The sequence below is a fragment of the Moschus berezovskii genome, chromosome 9 (genome assembly GCF_049115385.1).
Source record: "Moschus berezovskii isolate FMDL1 chromosome 9, NW_MosBer_1.0, whole genome shotgun sequence".
NCBI lineage: Eukaryota > Metazoa > Chordata > Mammalia > Artiodactyla > Moschidae > Moschus > Moschus berezovskii.
In genome coordinates, this window is record NC_142468.1 from 2360501 (window position 1) to 2380512 (window position 20012).

Here is a 20012-nt window from a genome sequence, read left to right on the forward strand (position 1 = left end):
TACAGCATCTTTTGATTTTATTTGAATAGTTATTTTGCTCTTTGAAGTGTTCCGACATGGCTGGCATTACAGGTATATAAGACCATCAGCTTTTTATATTTCCTGTGAGTTTGGGAATGTATGAAATTTTTGTAAACTTCCGTGTGTCTGTATTCCGTCTCATCCCGCCTCAGTAATACTGTGGTGTTTCAGAAGTGGAAGAAGGACCCCAAAGGACAGATTGGTGAAATGAATTGGGAAAATCCCAAGATTTAGTTGGTTAAAAACGGTGATTTTAAAGATGCCAACTCTTTGACTTTCAGACTTGAGTATGAGGGGGTGTGTGTGTGTGTTCCCTTTTCTTTATTAGAACCTCCCCGTGGTGTGTTTGACAGGATTTATAAGTGTGTTTTAGGTGTTCTGGTGATCACCTTGTTATTGATTGTTGTTAGCTGACTGGCTGTGGACTGCCTTTGGCAGTTGGAGAACAGTCGTCTGGAGAGCACCAAAAATAACTCATTTCAGCCCAAACACTTTGCTGGCCTCCCCGAGTTGGTGTGCTTCAGAATCACCCTCCCTTTGGCCTCCCCAGCCCCCGTGGGAGTCAGTGATGGGCGTGGAGGTCGGCAGTAAGTGACGGAGGAGAGAGTCCTGAAGGGCAGGGGCCGCCGGTCACAGACTCCAGGCAACGGGTCGCCTTCTGGCACCCCACCCCACCCAGCTCCACCCGCCAGGTTTCTCCTGGAGGTGGATTGGTTTGGGGCGGTTTTGGTTTCGTTTAGGTGTTAATGCAAGGAAATAACTGATTCTTCCTGCATTGATTCAGCACACGCACGATCTGTCCACCTTCTCCCAGAGATGAAGCCTTTTCCTGGTGCCTACGAAGTTTCTTCCCCATCAGTGCCACCTCTGTTCCCCCATCTCCATGGATGTTCGGGGACAGGAGGGGGTTTTCCGAGACAGTCGAGGAATGCTGTGCAAGAGCCTCATCAGAGAACCCATGTGTCTGACTACTGTGCAAGTGGTGTGTTCATCTTGGTTCCAGCTTCCCAGCTTTTAGACTACGTCTATAGAATAATAGCAAGGTGGTTGCGTGAGTGGAAGAGGTCTGTGGGCCTGAGGCTCAGAAGCAGCCTTGTCAGCGACTTGGAGGTAGCCAGGGCTGCGAGGCAGGGGCTCTGTGTCCAGCGTTTGGCACCCACGAGCTGGGGTGGTGGTGCTGGGGCTGCCCTGCCCGCCTGCGAGACCCCTCCCCAGAGTGAAGCACGACTGGGGCCCAGTCTCGGGGTCTTGAGAGGCTCCTGTCTGGCCCAGGTGTGTCATTTCTCCTTTTCATTCTCCTTCTGCTTTTGGAAAACAAAGTGTTTAGAGAGCCAAGTGGGACATTTAAAACACTGCAAGTCATTTGGGAAATCCAAATGTGTTTAAAGAAAAAAAAAAGCTTTCCTCTGGAGTAACTGTGTATTTCGTTACGGGAAATGACCGATGACTTATCCAGAAAAAAATGCCTCGTGGTCAGCGTTGTCCTCTTTCTCTCCTTCCCTGTTTCTGGTACCTGGCTGGTTCTCCAGATCGTTTGCTTAATAGTTTTAAACTTTACACCCCCTCCCTCCCCGCCCCGACGTCTCTAGATTATAAGTTAGAGAACTTTAGGACAGAGGGGGCTAATGAGCATCTTGAAGTGGAATGGTGTCACTTGTTAGGATAACTTTTCTCTGTTTTTTCCAGAATCTCCTAAACTCCCCTGTGATGTCCTTTGACAGGGAGGAGAACTAAACTGAGTCAGCGCCTTTCTCATGCTGGCGGTGGTGTTAGGCGCATTCTGCGTGTTACCACCTCTCAGCCCAGGGAGACGGGGCGAGGATCGTTTTACCCCCGGTGTGTAGGTGGAGAAACTGCCCGCCTCGGAGGACACGTGGTTAGCTCCTGGTGACCCACAGCAGCTGCAGGAGACACAGGGCCGCACAGGCGGGCGCTCCTTTGTGCAGCTGCGTTCTGGAATGCTCCCTCACTGCTCAGAGTCTGCGAGGCGTGTGTGCCTCCCACCTTCCTGACAGTCTAGGGAGCCTGTCCTGGGGCTCCGCTGGGAGAGGGACAAGGAAGACTGGGGGAGCACGGTCTCCAGGGGCTGTGGGGTTCCCGGGGCAGCCTCCGGGGGTGGGAGGGGGTGCTGAGCAGGGAGCCTGGCCCAGGGTGGGTCCTCGGGAGGAGCTGGCCTGACAGAGTGTGTGTGTGTGTGTGTGTGAGCTGGCCTGACACAGTGTGTGTGTGTGTGTGTGTGCGCGCGCGCGTGTGCATGTACCCTATTGGCCGACATGTGTGCGCGTCTCCCTTTGGCTAGTATGCGTGTGTGCGTGCGCGTCTCCCATTGACTAGTGTGCGTGTGTGTGCGCGTGTGCATGTATCGTTGGCCGACATGTGTGCGCGTCTCCCGTTGGCTAGCGTGCGTGTGTGTGTGTGTGTGAGCTGGCCTGACTGTGTGTGTGTGTGTGTGTGTGCGCGCGTGCATGTACCGTTGGCCGGCGTGTGTGTGCGCGCGCGTCTCCCATTGACTAGTGTGCATGTGTGTGTGTGTGTGTGTGCGTGCGCATCTCCCGTTGGCTAGCATGCGTGCATGTGTGCGCGCGCATGTCTCCCGTTGACTAGTGCGCGTGTGCGCGCATGCGCACGTGTAACCCGCTGGCCGGCTTGTGCGGTCTCTTCAGAAGTGTCTGTTGAGCTCCTCCTCCGTGGCAGGCGTTGTCTCGGGCGCAGAGACACGGAGATGACCGAGCTGCGCAGGGCCGGACCTGCCGCTGCGCGTTGTCGTCTTTTTCTGGAGGCTCTGCATCCTAAACAGACAGACCCTGCCTTGTATCCTGCTTACAAGTCTTGTTAAATTGCTTGTTTCAAAATGAGGCACGAGGGACCTCCATTGCTTCGGGCCACAGACTTTGGAGTGGGCACGTGACCCACCGAAGCCTGGGTCCGAGCCTCTGGTCTGGTCCTGAGGAGGAGTTTTGTGGGAATGCGGGACACGGGGCTCTGAGAGCCTCAGCGCCTGCCCCCTGACTCCCCACCTCGTCTCTCCCTGAGGAGCCTGGCAGGACCCAGACCTGGAGGAGGAGCCCAAAGGCAGGGCCCGTGGGGGCTGCAGGGCCCGGCGGGTGAACTCGTCGTCCGCAGTGAGCACACCTGGCCGTTTCCAGTGAGCACACCTGGCCGTTTTCATGCTTGTCTCCTGGACCTGGGAAACATTCGTAGTGTTGGGCAAAAAGGCCGCTTGATGAGCAGTGTCAGGTCAGGCGCCCCAGCTGTAATGCTCCAGGTGTCTTCGGGGCCGACCGTGTGTACCTTGTCAGGTTCAGTTTCCAGCCTGAGCCCCCAGACCCAGAGAACGAAGGGGCGGCTTTGGAGCCCCTTCCCACGTCCAAGACCAGCTCCTCCTGCTCATGGCAGCTCTGCCCCACCCAGCTTCATTCCCTTAATCAATTCCTATGCCCCCAGGGCAGCGTGCAGGGCAGGCCTCTCCCCGCTGGAGGTGGGAGGGCTAATCTCTAAAGAGCAGGGACCTCTCCTGGGCAGCACTGGGCTGCCACACAGGCCTGGCACCCAGGGGCATCGGTGCACAAAGAAGCGACTCGAGACTCAGCAGTGCGGGCCTTCCTCAAGGTCTCATATCCCTCCGGGCGTCACCCCAGTGCCCAGGGCTCTGCTTTGTTCTGTCTTCAGCCTTTCACTTCCACCTTAATCAGACAGTGGAAAACAAATAACCTTATGTGACTTTTTGTGGATGAAATCTGCATTATTTCACAATTTGGCAAGAGCTCCTCCGCCAGGGCAGGGCCTGCTGCTTTTGGAGCCTGGTGTCAAGGAATGCTGGCTATTTAATATTTTACCATTGTGATCAGGAGAGCAGGATTTGTTGAGCTTTTATGTGCCACGCACAGGATTATCTCATTTAATCCTTGCCACAGCCCTGTGAAGCAGTGTAGTTAAAGCCTTTCCATTTTATAGGTGAGGAAACTGAGGCTCAGAGCAGTGAAGTCACCTGCCCAGGGCCCCACAGCTGGCAGACCCAGCACAGGGCTTGCTTTCAAGTCTCCGTGACTCCAGGGTCTGTGCCAATGGAGTGAGGGCCACCCTTTGAAAACACAGTAATCTGCTTCTCGCTGACTTTATGGGTGCTTGATGCAGGCCCAGAACAGAAGAGCCGATGTGTTGGGAAGCTAGGAGGAGATGAGACGGGGAATTGAAGGCACTGGTGTGCTAAGTAACCTGTAGTGACACATCCTCAAAGCACGGACTTAGGAGCCCGTGGGCTGGTTTCGTCTGCCCCCTTGTTTATACGTGAGGACCCGGGACCCAGAGAGGGAAGGTGACGTGGACGCACACAGTGATTCCAGAGAAAGCGTGGTTATGCGTGGCTCAGCAGACACGTCCTTGTCATGCACGGTAGGCTCACCTGCTGCAGTGTGTCCAGACCGCCTCCCGCCCCTCCCTGCAGAACTCTTGGCTTAGATTGCAGATGGCAACCCCTCCCCATCCAATCCCGCAAGTCTCTTAGCCTGGGAAGACCCCCTGTCGTGGTTTCACGTTCCTGAAATTATAGGAGCTTTTGAGTCTGACCCTTGGGTTCAAGGGCAGGAGCTGCAGGGAGGCAGCAGTCACCCATGGCCTGTGTTTCTGCAAATTAAATGTCCTGGAAGCACAGCCATGCCTGTGGTTATTTTCATCCTGTAGTGGCGGAGGTGAGTAGTTGGTGGCAGAGACTGTCTGCCTATGAAGACTAAGATATTTGTTTTGATCCTTTAAGAAAATGTTTACCAGTGCCGGCTGCAGAGGAATCTGTTGATGGGAAACCTCTAAAGCCAGACCACCTCCGGCCCGCCTTTCTGTGTGCGACCTGCCTTTACTAAGGTCAGAGTCAGTTCGGTGACAGCGGAAGGAAGAGAGTGGTGTGTGTCCTGTCAGCAGCCCTTCCCCCATGGACGTCTCCGAGGCTGTGTTCACGCGGGTCCTCTGCCCCCAGTCTCCCCAGCCCAGCCCAGCCTCTGACCTACTTATCGAATCAAGCCTTCATCTGTCTCTTCTTCACCTGCCACGTCTCATCCATCACCGGGTCGCGCCGCTGCTCCCAAGGACTCCCCGAAGCCGCCCTCCCCGCCCTCCCCATCGCTGCTGCCACCTGGCCCCCTCGGGCCGGGCCAAGCCGTCGGGCCCTTGCAGAGCCTTCCCGGGCCCCTCCGCTTCCTTCGTTCTTCACACACGGCACGGGCGGGTCTCCGGGCCTGCCGCCTCTGTTCCCAACGGCGGACATCGTGGTCTGTCGTGCTCTCCTTGTGTGTCTCTCGACTTCCTGTCTTCTGCCCCTCCAGGGTCCCCGCTTCAAGAGAGCAGTGGCCTTTCTGCGTTGTCTTCGGTAACATGCCCCATGGTGCCTGGTGCGCAGTGGGTACCATACGGGTGCGGGAGTGGAGGGCAGCGGGCGGTGTGGGGAACACCCATGGAATTGGCATTCCAGAAGCATCCAGAGGGGTTGTTCTGGCCTGGCCTGTGCACACTGACATATTTCAAATGGGTGACCAACAAGGAGCTCCCGTGTAGCGCAGGGAACTCTGCTCCATCTCATGTCACCATCTGACTGAGAAAAGCATCTGAGCAAGACGCATGCAGACCTGTGACTGAGTCGCTGTGCTGTTCGCCTGAGCCCAGCACAGTGTTGTCCATCAGCTGTGCTCCAGTATAAAACTAAACGTGCAGAGAAGGGGACTGTTTCCGACTCACCACACGGGCATCCAGCGCCCCTGTGGGTCTTGCCTCTTTGGCCCCGCCCCGTGCGGGTACCACGTGTGGGGGTCCTCCAGCACTGCTGGAGGAGGGCTTTGTCCCTCAGAAGTGATGAGGAGGAAGAGAATGGAGGCCGTCGTTCTAGAACAGTGTTTCCCGCCCTCTTTGGACCCAGAGCCCAGGAAGCGTGTGTGCTAAGTTGCTCTCGTCGTGTCCGACTCTTTGCGACCCCATGGACTGTAGCCCGCCAGGCTCCTCTGTCCATTCTCCAGGCAAGAACACTGCAGTGGGTTGCCGTGCCCTTCTCCAGGGCATCTCCCGACCCAGGGATTCAACCCATGTTCCTTACCGCTAGTGCCACCTGGGAAGCCCGATTATAGTAGCTGCATGCCCCGTTAACGTAGCATGGCCCTTGGTTTGTAAACAGTGTTTAAAGCACGGTCCTTACCTTACTGAGGCACAGCCCAGTGAAGAGACCCCCAGTGAAGGCCGGGTGTTGGGCAGGCTGACCCGTGCGGGTCTGCTGAGCTGCGGGACATGGGAGAGGCTCATGGGCTGCCAGGGGCAGTGCTGGGTCCTGACCTCTCAGGGAAAAGCAGGTCATCTCTCGAAGTCACATTGAAGGTTTAATTGATGTTTTTCTTCTCTTTCTCGTTTGTTTTTAACTTTTCTCGCTAACCAGTCCTTTCTGCAGTGTGGGTCCTCCTGGTCTACTTTTCCTGCTGTGTACTGATGTTTTTATTGCTAACAAGGGATTGTCTGCTAATTCTCCAGGTGCTTTTTAATGAAAGCAGCTTGGCTTCTTCCGTATGTTTTTGCTTCTTTTTCCCTTTACCTTGCACATTCGTTTCCTCAAACTACGTGTGTGTGTTTGTGTGCATAAGAAACCTCTTCCTTGACAGACTTTTTGTGTTAAATACATATTCTATATGAAATATATATCATATATAAAAATGTTTTACATATATTTATATTTATTTATTGGAGGAGGCACTGGCGACACACTCCAGTACTCTTGCCTGGAAAATCCCATGGACGGAGGAGCTGCAGTCCATGGAGTCGCTAAGAGTCGGGCACGACGAAGCAACTTCACTTTGCCTTTTCCCTTTCATGCATTGGAGAAGGAAATGGCAACCCACTCCAGTGTTCTTGCCTGGAGAATCCCAGGGACGGCGGAGCCTGGTGGACTGCCATCTCTGGGGTCGCACAGAGTCGGACGTGACCAAAGCAACTTAGCAGCAGCAGCATATTTATTTATATTTATAATATTTATATAAATATCGATATAAATATGTTGCTGCTACTGTGCTCAGTTGTAGCCAACTCTGTGCGACCCCATGGGCTGTAGCCCGCCAGGCTCCTCTGTCCGTGGAATTCTCCAGACAGGAATTCTGGAGTGGGTCGCCGTTTCCCACTCGAGGGGGTCTTCCCAATCCCACATCTCTTGCACCTGCTGCGCTGACAGGCAGAGTCTTTACCGCTGTGAATATAAGTGTATTTATAAACACATATAAATATTTTACAAGATGTAAATGGATCTATGAATGGAGATCTTTCTTCTCCTATTGTTTTGAATTCCTTAACATTTAATGGTGCACCATCCTCTGTTATGATAAAAAGAAAAATCCATATTCTTAAGATGAGATGCATATAATTCTGAAAACTCTGACCCTCAAACTTACTACACAACTCTAATCAAATTACATCCTTTTCTCTCCTGTGAGGGGCATCAAATGTAATTTTTCCTTGCTGAGTAAACTTGAGCATTCTCTGCGCTGCATATTTCCATGTTAAAAGTTTTCAAGTCAACCTTTTTACTATTCTGAGCTGTTCCATGAGACCAAGGAGAATGCTTGCAAATCAGACGCGGGGCCAGTCTCCCCCAGCTCCTGCCAAGCTCTGCCTGTGGCTCTCTCTCTGGTGGAAAAGCGCTGGAGAAGTTTGAGGGATCCTTGGTGTCCCCGTGGGTGTGTCCTGAAGACGCTTTTTAGGCTTGTTTCTTTTCTCTCTGAAAATTCTGCATATAAGATATTGACATTAGCGTCTGGTCTGTGGAAATCTATCCCCGTTCCCAGCCAGGCTCACTGTAAAATGCAGAACTGATCAAGGTAGGGACTGTGGTGGCCCCAGGAGCAGGCCTGCAGGGAATGGATGCTGTGAACATGTGCTGACCAAGCTTGGAGGTAAACCTTAGCCTGATGACCATCGTGCAGACCCGGGCAAAAGGAGACTTCTAGTAGGGGGTCAGAACTGGCCTCCAGAGCAGAGCCAAGTAACAAGGAGTGAGGGGTGATGAAATGGAGGAGGTCTTAGGAAGTGGGAAAGCTCTCCGTAGGGCCCTTGCTGAGCCCGTGAGAAGGCGTGGGGCAGGTTGCCGCTTGACCCTCACAGGCCGGTCCGTGTACGGCGGCCCCGTCCGCCACCTCGATTGGACCTTGGTGCTTCTTTCATGTTGGGAATATCAGATATGGAAAGCATTGTCCGGCAGGCTTCACCTCTGTGCCTCTGTTCAAAAAGGGTTGTCCTTGACCCCCTCCGCCATTTACTGAGTGCCTTTCCTCCTCCACTGTTCTGGCCCTGCCTGCCCTCCTAGGCCCCGCAGCCGTCTCTTGGAAGGGGACAGCCAGTGAGGAAGCCAGGACTTTCTGGAGGGCCCTCATTTGCCCGAGGCCACACAGGAAGCACCTGGCCGTAGGACTGTGTTCTACTAAAGCTCCTCCGGCCTCTGGTACCTGGATGGCTTACCTTGTGGACCGCCTCTCCCACCCCAGTCCTGCGGTGTTTTTCCGTTTTTCTTTTGGTAAATGATAGTGTAGTATAATCCACAAGATACCAAGGGTCAGGAGAAGCCGCATTCTTGGTCCATTGTTATTTCCCTTCCTCTCTTTGTCATATTTCTACTCCCTGTAGGGTTAAACAGCTCCACCCTGAAAACCACCCGTGATGAAAACAAAAGCTCCCATGTGGTTCCCAGAACCGAGATACTCTCCCCGCAGAGGTGTCTGCGTTGCACGTGGGCCCTGGCCCTCCAGCCCACGGTCTAGGGCCTTGTCTTCATGGGGGTTGGAAAAGCAGTCCCATGCTGCACAGCTTGTTTTCCAAGGGCAGGATGGAAGGGCCAGGTCTGGTCTTTTGGTGGCCTGCCTGCTTTACCCAGGAAGTGTCATTACTCAGAAGTGAGCTCTTCTGGGCTCGAAAGTGTATGCATGAAAGGGAAAGGCCGTGTAAGGACACTGAATTTTCCAAAGTTGAAATCATTCATGTCTCTAAACATCCGACTGATTAAACTGGGGACTTTGGTGTTTAGCCCAGGCAGGTTGGCCCGACTGGGACTGTGTTTAGGGGGTCGGGCCTGCAACTGTGATGGGGTGACTGGAGGCTTGAGCCCCTGGCCTTGGCTTTGAGCAGCTCCCTGTGCTCAGCGCACTGGTGCTGTTGAGTGCAAAGAACGTGAGTGGGCTCTGTGAATACATTGGTAAACAGACTGTTTGGTCGACCGATGCCTGAGCCACACACTTTTTAAAGTTCGATTTGGGGAATAACTTATTTTTTGTTCTCCTTCTAAGGGGCTTTCTCGGGCTTTTTTCCGCCTGCCTAGTCGCTAAACGATTTTCTTGTTTCCTTTCTGCATCTCTCTGTAGTACAATAGTTGTGAAAATTAGAGGGTCCGTTGGCTGGAACCGTGGGGCGGGTGTGGGTTTATATAATTTGACTTCTTTTCTCTCCAAATCAGTAAACATTTACACATGACCTTATCAAACAGCTTGGGTACATTTGGTCACTTGAAAGGGGAGCAGCCGGTTCCAGCGGGTAATAGAGGCAGGGCTTCCATGTGTTCTATAAGATGCTGAGCTCAGAACGCAAGCCTCCAACTGAGAGTGGGCCTCAGACTAAGTCCTCTGCTTTCCTTGGAACCAGTTTGATAAGCTTTGCATTTTTATAAAGTTTTTCACTTCTGAAGATTGAGGTCTGGATTCAGAATTGAGGAATCCAAAAAAACAAATACTGGATTCTGGCTAAAGACTGACCACTGCTGCCTGAGATCTTGTTTCATGGGGATGGTCATTACAGAATTCCATTTGAAGCTTAAACGTCATTCTTTTGTAAGCAGGAAGAAAACAAGTGGATTACTTTTCTGTTTTTGTAAAGTGGCACCAATGCAATATGGTTTGAAAACCGAACTCTCAAATTTTCAAAGCAGAGATGGAGTTTTGAGGGTGTCTCCACCCTCTCTTTCTCTCACCCTTGATAGCTGACAAATTTGGAACTCCCTTTTTTAGAAGAGAATACATGTTTTCCACAAATTTGAAACTCCCTTTTTTAGAAGAGAATACATGTTTTCCAAAGTTGATACTGAAAAATAATAAGGTAACTGAGGGTTTTGGTATGCAGGACATGAAAATGACAATATTGTCGCAACCTCACCTGGAAATAACATGTTCATTTTGTCAAACTTACTGTGCATACACGGAAGTGCACCGCATGGCGTTTAAAGGTCAGGAGCACGCAGTTAAGGTCGGCAGGCGGTTAACAAAGAAGTGAGAGACTTTAACATAAATAAGTTACTGTGACGAGAGCTGTACAGCTACTCGTGCTGTGCTGAGTTGCTCAGTTGTGTCTGACTTTGCAGCCCCGTGGACTGCAGCCCGCCAGGCTCCTCTGTCCATGGCATTCTCCAGGCAAGAATCCTGGAGTGGGTCGCATGCCCTCCTCCAGGGGATCTTCCCTACCCAGGGATCGAACCCTGGTCTCCCGCAGTGCAAGCGGATTCTTTACCGTCTGAGCCCCCAGGGAAGCCCACATCTACTTACTGCACAATAGTTGCTGTCTCTGTATTAATAATTTCTATTTTGATTTTCTTTGCAGAGTATCGGGAAAGGGTCATTGTGGTGCATAGACCCAGAGTATAGACAAAATCTAATTCAGGCTTTGAAAAAGACACCTTATCACCCACACTCGAATGTGTTCAATACACCTCCCGCCTCTCCTCAGGCATATCAAAGGTAAGCCAGACTTCTTTTTTCCAGGTTCCTTGTGTTTGTCTTTTTGTTTTTTGGTCTACTGAAGTTGTCTTATTTTGGCAGAGACAGGCACTGAAATAATCGGCTCTGTGACTTTAAAAGTAACTAGAAAATGAGAAAGAAGGTAACTGTTCTTGGAGGCCTTACCCATTGTTGTCTTTTCTGCAAACCTTACCGCGTCTGCTGCTTGGGAGGAATGCATCTCCTTCTGGAAGGCTCCGCGGTGGGTGAAATAAAGTCTCCCTGGGTAGAGACATTTGCACAGGAACTTTGACCGCCTCAGCATCTGAGCATGGGGTGGTGTGTAGGGTTGGGCATCCAGGAATGAGTTGGGTGAGCAGTTTCTGCCTTCCCGTCCTCTGAGGCAGAGTATCTCTGGGTGTCTGAGGGAAGGACGCCCTGAGTTGTTGCCGTTCCCGTCTCCATGTGGACCGGGCTCCGGGGCGATCGTTTTGTTTTGGTTCCTTGGTGTTTGCGTCTTCTAGGAAAACAGCAAAGGGCCATAGAGACTTGGATTGCTCCTCACATGCCCCTTTGTTTTCAGACAGTGAGGTCGCGGGTGCCGTTTTTACAGAGATAGAATAGGAGGAGAGGTTATGCAACCTGTCACTTAAAAAAAAAAAGATTGGTTAATGTTAGAGTCTATAAAAGTAGCCATAAAGCATGGAACCAGTTTTTAAAATGGGTTTTCTCTTGCGTGGTGCTTGGGTTAGACATCTGTCCCTCAATGCTGCCCCAAAAGTGGTTTTTTTCTTTAACGTATAGAGATGTTTCCCTTGTCACCACCTAGTTAGGAGACGTGCACCTCGGGCTCCACATTTGTACCAATGAGGAACAGCGTGAATTCGTAGGTGGCCGTGGTTTCACAGCCAGCGTCATTATGGGCTCTCTCCCTGGACTGAGGGAGCACGGAGTGGTCCTGTGAAACAGCCTTGATGAAGTTCTTATGCATCCCGGTTGAGAAGCATTCCATCACAGGCCCTGGACAATCCTTCTTCAGCAAGAGATGGAGAGGAACAGCTGGGCCCTCTGAGAAGACTGCTGTATGTCTGCCTTCGCTAGGCGATTAGCGTGATGGTAGCCATGGCAACTGCAGCGTCTCCATGGTAACGCGTAGCTGAGACAGGTGCAGTTGCATCACAAGCCTGTTTGTTGCCTGGCAAAAGGACAGGCCATGAGTACTTAGATATACGCTGTTGCCTTAGAAACAAATAGCCCTACGTAGCAACTGCAGTTGGTTTGAAAGATTTGGGGGGGAAGAAAAAAGGTTGTAGCAGCTTTTGTCTATGTTCATAAAAATCAGTGGAAGCATACTTTATTGGAAATGACAACTTGAGGTCATGTAGCTGTAGGAGATGAAATGGGATTTTCCAAACCAGCCCAGCCAACGCTGTAGAAACGTCCAGAAGGGCAGAGCCATATGCTTGGTTTTTTTCCTTGTGGCCATAGCCACTCCTGAAATGGGAGGAAACTGGGTTTGGAGTGGAGCCTGGCCTGATATACAAAGGTTCGTGGGGGAGGGGATGGCCCTCATTATTGGAATAATTCCCAGATTCTCATTCCTTTTGTCATTCTGCTCCCCTCCCCCTCCAAAGCCCCACAGCAAACCCTTCACTTTGCTCCCAGTTTGTACCTCGGAAGTATTTCATATCCTTTTGCTTCTAAGAAGTTAAGAACATAAGTGTTATTCTCTGGGTCATATCGTTGGTTCATTTAGACCAGTATTTTGTTGCCAAATGCGACCCCAGGGGAAGCATAGTAATTATGGAATAATTTGAAGGATTATTGTAGGGCTCTAGGGGTTACACGAGGAATGCACACTCGGGAGAGAGGCTTTCCATGCTGGCCTGAGCTTAATGACTTCATTTGATTTTTTAACATAGGCGTGGAAACGCAGACCAACTGCAACTTGGGTGATGAAGATAATTTCCAAACAAAAACGCGCCAGATCCCAGTCTGTCACATCCAGTTCCTCTCCTCCCAGATGACTGAGGGGGAAACAAAAGTTCCCGTCTCTACCCATGCCAGGGCTTAGATTTCAGCTTCGTAAAGATTCCTGGATGTGGGGCGAGAAGGCATACCGGGTTCTAGCCTGCCTCTTACCTGTCTTAACTCTGTAAGAACAAATCACTTTCTCTTTCCCGGGCACTGCGGTCTGTTCATCTGAAGCTTAGAGCTGGCTTCGCTGTCCTCTAGTGTGGAAAGTTGTACTAAGGGTCCAAAGTGCTGGATGGTTGGACAGTATCTGTACAGCTGATGGAGATGTGTTCGGTTCCATTTTAAAGCCTTCAGGCCACTTGCAGACATGACTTAGGGAAGATGGAAGAGGGAGGAAGCGAGTCGTTAAGCGGGCCGCGCGTGATGGCTTGACGTGGTCTGGCCGGACCCTCTGTGACGCCGGGGACCTCTCCACCCCCTGGACTGCTGCGTGGGGCGCCTGGGAGGCACTTGCATTTCACGGAGCTGTCCTCAGCGTCTGAAATGGTGATTGTGCTAGATGGGCGGTTACTGCTAGGACTTGCAGGTGCGCTGGGCAAGGAGTGCTCTGAAGCAAGCGGCAGGTGGCTGGCAACCCTGCAGGGAAGACGAAGCATCTGAAAACACTGCCCCCCAGACCTTGCCCACCTCCACATATAGTACTGAGTGTTGCCACGCCGAACCCCGTGCCTCTGTCCTCCCGGGTCCGCTTCCGGATGCTTGTGAGGAGCGTCGCCCTGACGTCTGCCTTCGTCTTCAGGGCACTGTGCCCTGTCCTCCCTATGTGCTGTGTCCATGGCTCCCCTTTTTGTGGGGACATCGGTTATCCTGGATTCGGGGACACTCTTTTCAGTATGATGCAATCATTACATCTCCCCTGACTCTATTCCCAAATAAGGTCACATTTTGAGGTACTTGTAACCAAGACTTTAACGTGAAACTATTTTGTGGGGTGGGGGTTGAATACACAGTTCGCCACACAGCTCTTAAGTAAGGCATCTCACTGATAAAAATACGGAAAAGCAGAACGTTAAGGAAGTGTTCAGAAAACAAGGATGTAATAGGTCTACCCAAATTTGCCCCAGTGGCCAAAGCTGAGACAATTCGAACAACAAATAAATAGCTTAGCATTGGGATTTTAACCCCAAATATAAAATCTGTATCTATGAATCCACACTGATATAAATAAATGCTCAAATAAATAAATGAGAGTAGAGACAAATTCCCCTTATGGAGGAATTGTAAATAATTTATGTAGATATTTGTCTCTTCAATGAATTGGAGTTTAACTCCCTACCTTTTGAGTGGCTGCACTTGATAACTTACTTCCAAAGAGCAGCATCTGGAGACGAGGGTGGAAAAGGAAGTGTATGGTGAGAAAGCCTGCCAGTTGCTACCTCGGCTGGGTGATCAAAGCGAGCATCATCTGTGACGTGAAGTTGACAACATGCACCTTTCATACAATGTCGAGAAACTGTCACCTTTGTTGTCCTCTTCGGAATCCGGAATCCGTAACTCCAGTGTAATCTGAGAAAGATGCCAGAAAGGGTTTTGTCCCCAAGGGGGAGTGGGTGGAGACATCCTTCAGATACGCAATCAGCTGACTTCACAGCTGTTAGGCCATCCAAAACAAGGAAAGTCTGAGAAAAGCTGCTACAGGTCAAAGGAGGCCACGAAGACATGGAATCTCTTGGATAGGTCCCTGGGCTTCCCTGGGGGCACAGGTGGTAAAGAACCTGCCTGCTGGTGCAGGAGCCATAAGAGACGCAGGTTCGATCCCTGGGTCAGGAAGATCCCCAGGAGGAGAGCATGGCAACCCACTCCAGTGTTCTTGCCTGGAGAATTCCATGGACAGAGGAGCCTGGTGGGCTACAGTCCTTGGGAGCGCAAAGAGTTGGGCTTTGCTAAGGATAGTTTCCTGGAACAGGAAAAAGACATTAGGGTAAAACTAGTTAAATAGGAATAATGTATGCAGTTCAGTTGCTCAGTCATGTCCGACTCTGCGACTCCATGCACTGCAGCACGCCAGGCCTCCCTGTCCATCCCCAACTCCCAGAGCTTGCTCAAACTCATGTGCATTGAGTCGGTGATGCCATCCAGCCATCTCATCCTCTGTCGCCCCCTTCTCCCACCTGCAGTCTTTCCCAGCATCAGGTCTTTTCCGATGAGTCAGCTCTTCGCATCAGGTGGCCAAAGTATTGGAGCTTCAGCATCAGTCCTTCCAATGAACACCCAGGACTGATCTCCTTTAGAATGGACTGGTTGGATCTCCTTGCAGTCCAAGGGACTCTCAAGAGCCTTCTCCAGCACCACAGTTCAAAAGCATCAATTCTTTGGCGATCAGCTTTCTTCACAGTCCAACTCTCACATCCATACATGACCACGGGAAAAACCATAGCCTTGACTAGACGGACCTTTGTTGGCAAAGTAATGTCTCTGCTTTTTAATATGCTGTCTAAGTTGGTCATAACTCTCCTTCCAAGGAGTAAGCGTCTTTTAATTTCATGGCTGCAAACTTCGGGCAAACTGAGTGTAGGGTCTAAGAGAACTCTCTGTGCTGTCTCTGCAGTTTTTCTGTTAAGGAGAAAGCAGTTCCCAGCGCACAGACTGGTTGAGCGGGTCAGTTTTGTGTCCGTGTCCTCTTGTCACGATGGAGGGTAGAAGGCACAGTTCCCCCGACCCGTTTGGAGTAACTGTTAGCGTCGCGACAAGACAGCTGGAAAGCTGCCAGCTGGGCTCAGCTTCCACCCCCTCCTTCCCAGCGTCTCCTGAGCTGCACCAGGGGCTTCTCTGTAGGTCCTCGGAACTTTATTTCCGTGAACGGTCCGCAGCTGTGCTCGGGAAGGGTCCCTGAGGCCTAGCTGCCCACGCAGATCAGCGTCCTCCCTTCCCCAGCTTTCGCCAGCGTGATGTTCAGACTCTAGACCTAGAAAGCGGAGGGGAGAGGGTGTGTTTGGGTTTCTTGCTTCACATTGCTTCCAGAAGGTCCTCTTACCTGTTTTCATGGTTTGGTGCCTCTGCCCCTCCTTCATTCAAGAAACAAGGATTTCTTGTTAAAGGATATGCATATTTTAATGCTTTTGATATAAAGACCGCCAAATTGTCTTCTGATTTTAAACTCTGTTCCAGGTTACAGTCCCACCAACTTTTTAGGGCTTTTCCCTTTTGCTAATCTCTCTCCACGTCTGGTGGTTAGATAAACAGTTCCCCAGTGGAGAAGGCAATGGCAAGCCACTCCAATACTATTGCCTAGAAAATCCCATGGATGGAGGAGCCTGGTAGGCTGCAGTCCGTGGGGTCGCTAGGGGTCGGACACGACTGAGCGACTTCACTTTTCACTTTCACACATTGGAGAAGGAAATGGCAACCCACTCCAGTGTTCTTGCCTGGAGAATCCCAGGGACGGGGGAGCCTGGTGGGCTTCCGTCTGTGGGGTCACACAGAGTCGGACACGACTGAAGTGACTTAGCAGCAGCAGCAGCAGCAGCAGCAGTGGGTGACCTCAGTCTTATGATTTTGTGTCTTTAGCGTGTGGGGCCCTTGAACTTGATAATACTCGGTTCATGCCCTGTAAATAGTGGATGTTCCATAGCAGTGTTTATGACAACAGATTGTTTTCAGAAGTTATCTATAGGATCTGATGTAGCATCTTCTCTGGGATAGGGACCTATCCAAAATCAGATTACAGAGGAAAAAAAAAACATTTTAATCATCTCTCACCATAAATGGGAACAGGTTTTACAGTGAATCAAACAGTATGGTTTGTAGAGTTTCCTGGATGATTTTTTTTTTTTTCCAGAGAAAGGAAATTTAATCAAATATGCCTAATTTGAGAGCCAGAGCTGCTACAGGTTTGTGCTTCCTTGGTACATCCAAGGAAATCTGAGCATCTTATATGCCTGTGGTCCACGTGATGGGCCAGCCACGGTTGGGCTTTAGACGAAGGAAAACCCCTATTGAGGGGACTTCTGTTCCCCAATTCACCTTTCAATTTCTGTTTAAATATCTTCATTTTAAAAATAATGACAACATATTTTATGTTCTCTGTAACACGTACAAAGTTAAAAAAACCTAAAAGACATTTGAAAGCTTTCCAGGTGGCTCAGTGGTAAAGAGTCCACCTGCAGTGCAGGAGCTGCAGGAGTTGTGGGCTCCATCCCCCATCAGGAAGGTCCCCTGGAGGAGGAAATGGCTACCCACTCAGTGTCCTTGCCAGGAAAATCCCACGGACAGAGGAGCCTGGCGGACTTGACTTAACTACTGAGCACGCACAAGACTTTTATTTGCTGATCTAGGTCTGAAGATCTTTTTTTTGATGACTTAAGTTTACGACATCAAAACATTCCAAGGAAGTTTCTATTGCTCTCACCTAATTTTTTAAAAAATAAAATTCAGAACATTTCAGCTTATAATTTGGCTCCTTAAGTTTCTTTTTGCTTCTTCAGAATAGCTAAATGAACCGCAGAAGATATGTTAATGGCCTCCCCTAAGATTTTGGCCTTTTGGATATTGAGGGTCTTAATGAAAATGGCTGATTTTAGTGTTGACTCAGCAAAAGGATGATTTATTTTTTTTTTTAAATCCTGCCTGCTGTCCTATTCGTGTGCTTTGAGCCTATTCTTCATAATCTTTTAAAAATGCCTACGTGGCAGAGTAATCCTGCTAAGGATATAGAAGCTGAGAGCGCGGTCAGTGTGTGTTTGAATCAAGGGCACCATCAGCGATCAGGTCAGGGAGCCTGGGCTGAAGGAGAGACCTGGTGATGGCAGATGGGCATGGCCTTGCGGGGAGGTGGGAAGCGAAGGTGTTTAGGGAGCTCATCCTTTTAGACAATTAGAAGATTAGAAAGTCCTTAGAATGTTAAGCTTATTAACATGCCCATGTTAAGTCCCTCACTGAAATGCTGAATTTGCACTCAGCAAGAATAGCTTATTCATCGCTTGGAGAGCATCCAGTAATTTTTTAGCTTATAAGACATGTTTCATTCCAGTTATTCGAAGTGATGTGCATTTGATTGTTGACAACTGCAAAGCCACAAAATAAAGTCAGTGCTAACTGTATTGAAGGAGTTTAATTGTTAGATGGCTGTGTCATTGCAGCTTTTAATTCAGTCAAGCATAAGGAGTGAGTGTGAGAGTCTAGATTAGTAGCATCATTACCACACATTACACTCCTTATATTTACTTGTAAGCAGTGTATTTGATGGAAACCATAAATAGCTTTTTAAAAGCTCCTCATAGTCAATACACTTATTTGTGTAAGTGTAATTAAAAATGCTGAGGTAGTAGGTATTTTGAAAACATATGTGTTGAACTGTAACTGTGTGCTTAATTTTTTTAAAGAATATTAAATTTAAAAAATCAGTATGAAGCTTTATTGTGCTAAATATGTAGAAGGATGTGCTAAATTAATTAAAATGAACAGGGGATTGAATGGCAGGATTTTCTAATGATAGTACTTGTTAGTTTTGTTAAAAAGTTGGAGGAGATGGGTCATGGAAAAAGCTTAAAATTATAGGAATCCACGCTTGCATAAAAAACAAAGCTCGTTACAGTGTAGACCTTAAAAAATCCATAGTTAGCTATAATTTTATTTTCATATCAAGCCATATTATCTGTTGTTGGCTTCCGTTCTGTTTCCTGAGTTGGTCTCAGAATATTTTTAATCTCAGCACTTTGCCTGCAGTGTGCTGTCCGTCGCATATCCTGTCCTCATTCCATCCAGCATGATTTTATTTAAACGGAAAATAGTCTGTTACCTTCGAGCTCTTACGCACCAGGCGTCTCGCGTGAATATTGTGCGCAGTCATCCAGTTTCGTTTCTGTTTTCACACTCACTTTGAAAGTCGAATGTTTAAGCAGCCGCTGATCATATCAGTGTTGCAGAGTGCAGCTCACGGCCCAGAGCCAAGCTGAATCCCTTCTCGACCTCTGAACTCTTGGTGTGCCCTCTGCCCGTGGTTGGTCTTCTGCCAGCAGAAGTGTTTGCTTCTCTTTAAATCTACTAGTGACACATTTCTGTTGATCTAACTCCACAGATGACAGATCATGAAGAGCCTCTGTGTCTCTAAAGCCTGGTCAGAAAGTTGAAGTGTTGGTGGGCTCCCTAGGAGGATGGGGTCTCGACCAGTTTGCTTCCTGTCTGTTTGCATCTGGCGGATTCCTGGTCTGGCATCTGAGGCTTTGTCAGGAGAGGAAGTTGAGTGCCCCGAGGGGCTGACCTGCATTCTGCGTGTGTGGCTACCCCTCACCTTCTCAGAGGGAGAGACGTCGCGATCAGCGGTGTCCACTGTGAAACAGCGGGCTGCATGCTCTGTTCTGCAGCAGTGTAAGATCGGCAAGTTTTTCATCAGATCAGAAAGTTAAAACCAACCACTGCCCCGTGTAGGACTCCTCTTTCTCCAGCTGCTGGCTATACTAAATACTCCTGGATTCTAGACTAAAAGGGAAGGGGGTCGGGAGTAGAGGTGGAGTTAGATCAGACATTGGGACCCACCATTCATAGAAGATTTGAGGACCGTAGAAGGGGGAAGAATTCTGTACTGTCAGCACATTATGCTGTGAGTTATGTTGCTCAGAGCAGGTAGTTTTAGGTTATGTTAATTGAAGATGAGTGTTTTATTATGTCAGTAAAAGATGAGAACAAGTGGTGTGAAGATCAGTAACTCCCACTTTGACTGTGGACCAGTCTTCACTGGGACGTTTCTGACCAGGTGGGCGGGGGACTCCAAGATACAGAGAAAAGTGGTGAGGTTGGCGAGGGAATCCACGTGTCACCGTGATGGAGCCGGGAGTGTGTGATCTGGAGAAGGCAGCGTCCGAAGGTCAGCCTGCCAGCCATCTGCAGCTTCCCCTGGGAGGGATTTGGTTCCAGTGGGTTGAAGTTACAGGAAGAAAGGTTCAGGCTCCACTAAAGAAAGATCTCCCCCACAGAACAGCATCCAACGATGCCAGACGTACACCAGGAGCAGGGTGAATGTTTGGTGGATGGGTCGCTGAGTGGGTGGGAAATGTTGGGGTAGTGCACAAACCAGCTGCCCTTGGGGTCCTAGTCACATTGAGATGACCAGCTGCCAGCGTCCCTCGAAGAGACGGAATTATTGCCTGGACAGCGGCACGGTCATCCCTTCCGGCCCTCGTGGCCTGTTTCTGGGTCTGCTGAGCCGCAGGCACAGGAGACGGATGGAGTGTCTGGTATTTATAGTTCTCCAGGCCCGCCGTGTAGGCTGGAAACAAAACGCAGGAAAGACAGGCGAGGCTTTGTTGC

At 50.0% G+C, this 20012-nt stretch overlaps 1 protein-coding gene across 10 annotated transcripts in view; it reads left to right on the top strand.

Moving 5' to 3' along the window:
- Window positions 1–20012, top strand: part of FOXN3 (forkhead box N3) — a 439954-nt gene that overhangs the window by 234765 nt on the left and 185177 nt on the right. For all 10 annotated transcript variants that reach the window (XM_055437276.2, XM_088839390.1, XM_055437272.2 and 7 more), the window contains one exon: window positions 10615–10751. In XM_055437276.2, coding sequence (XP_055293251.1) covers window positions 10615–10751 — 137 coding nt within the window. The remainder of the gene's footprint in view (window positions 1–10614; window positions 10752–20012) is intronic.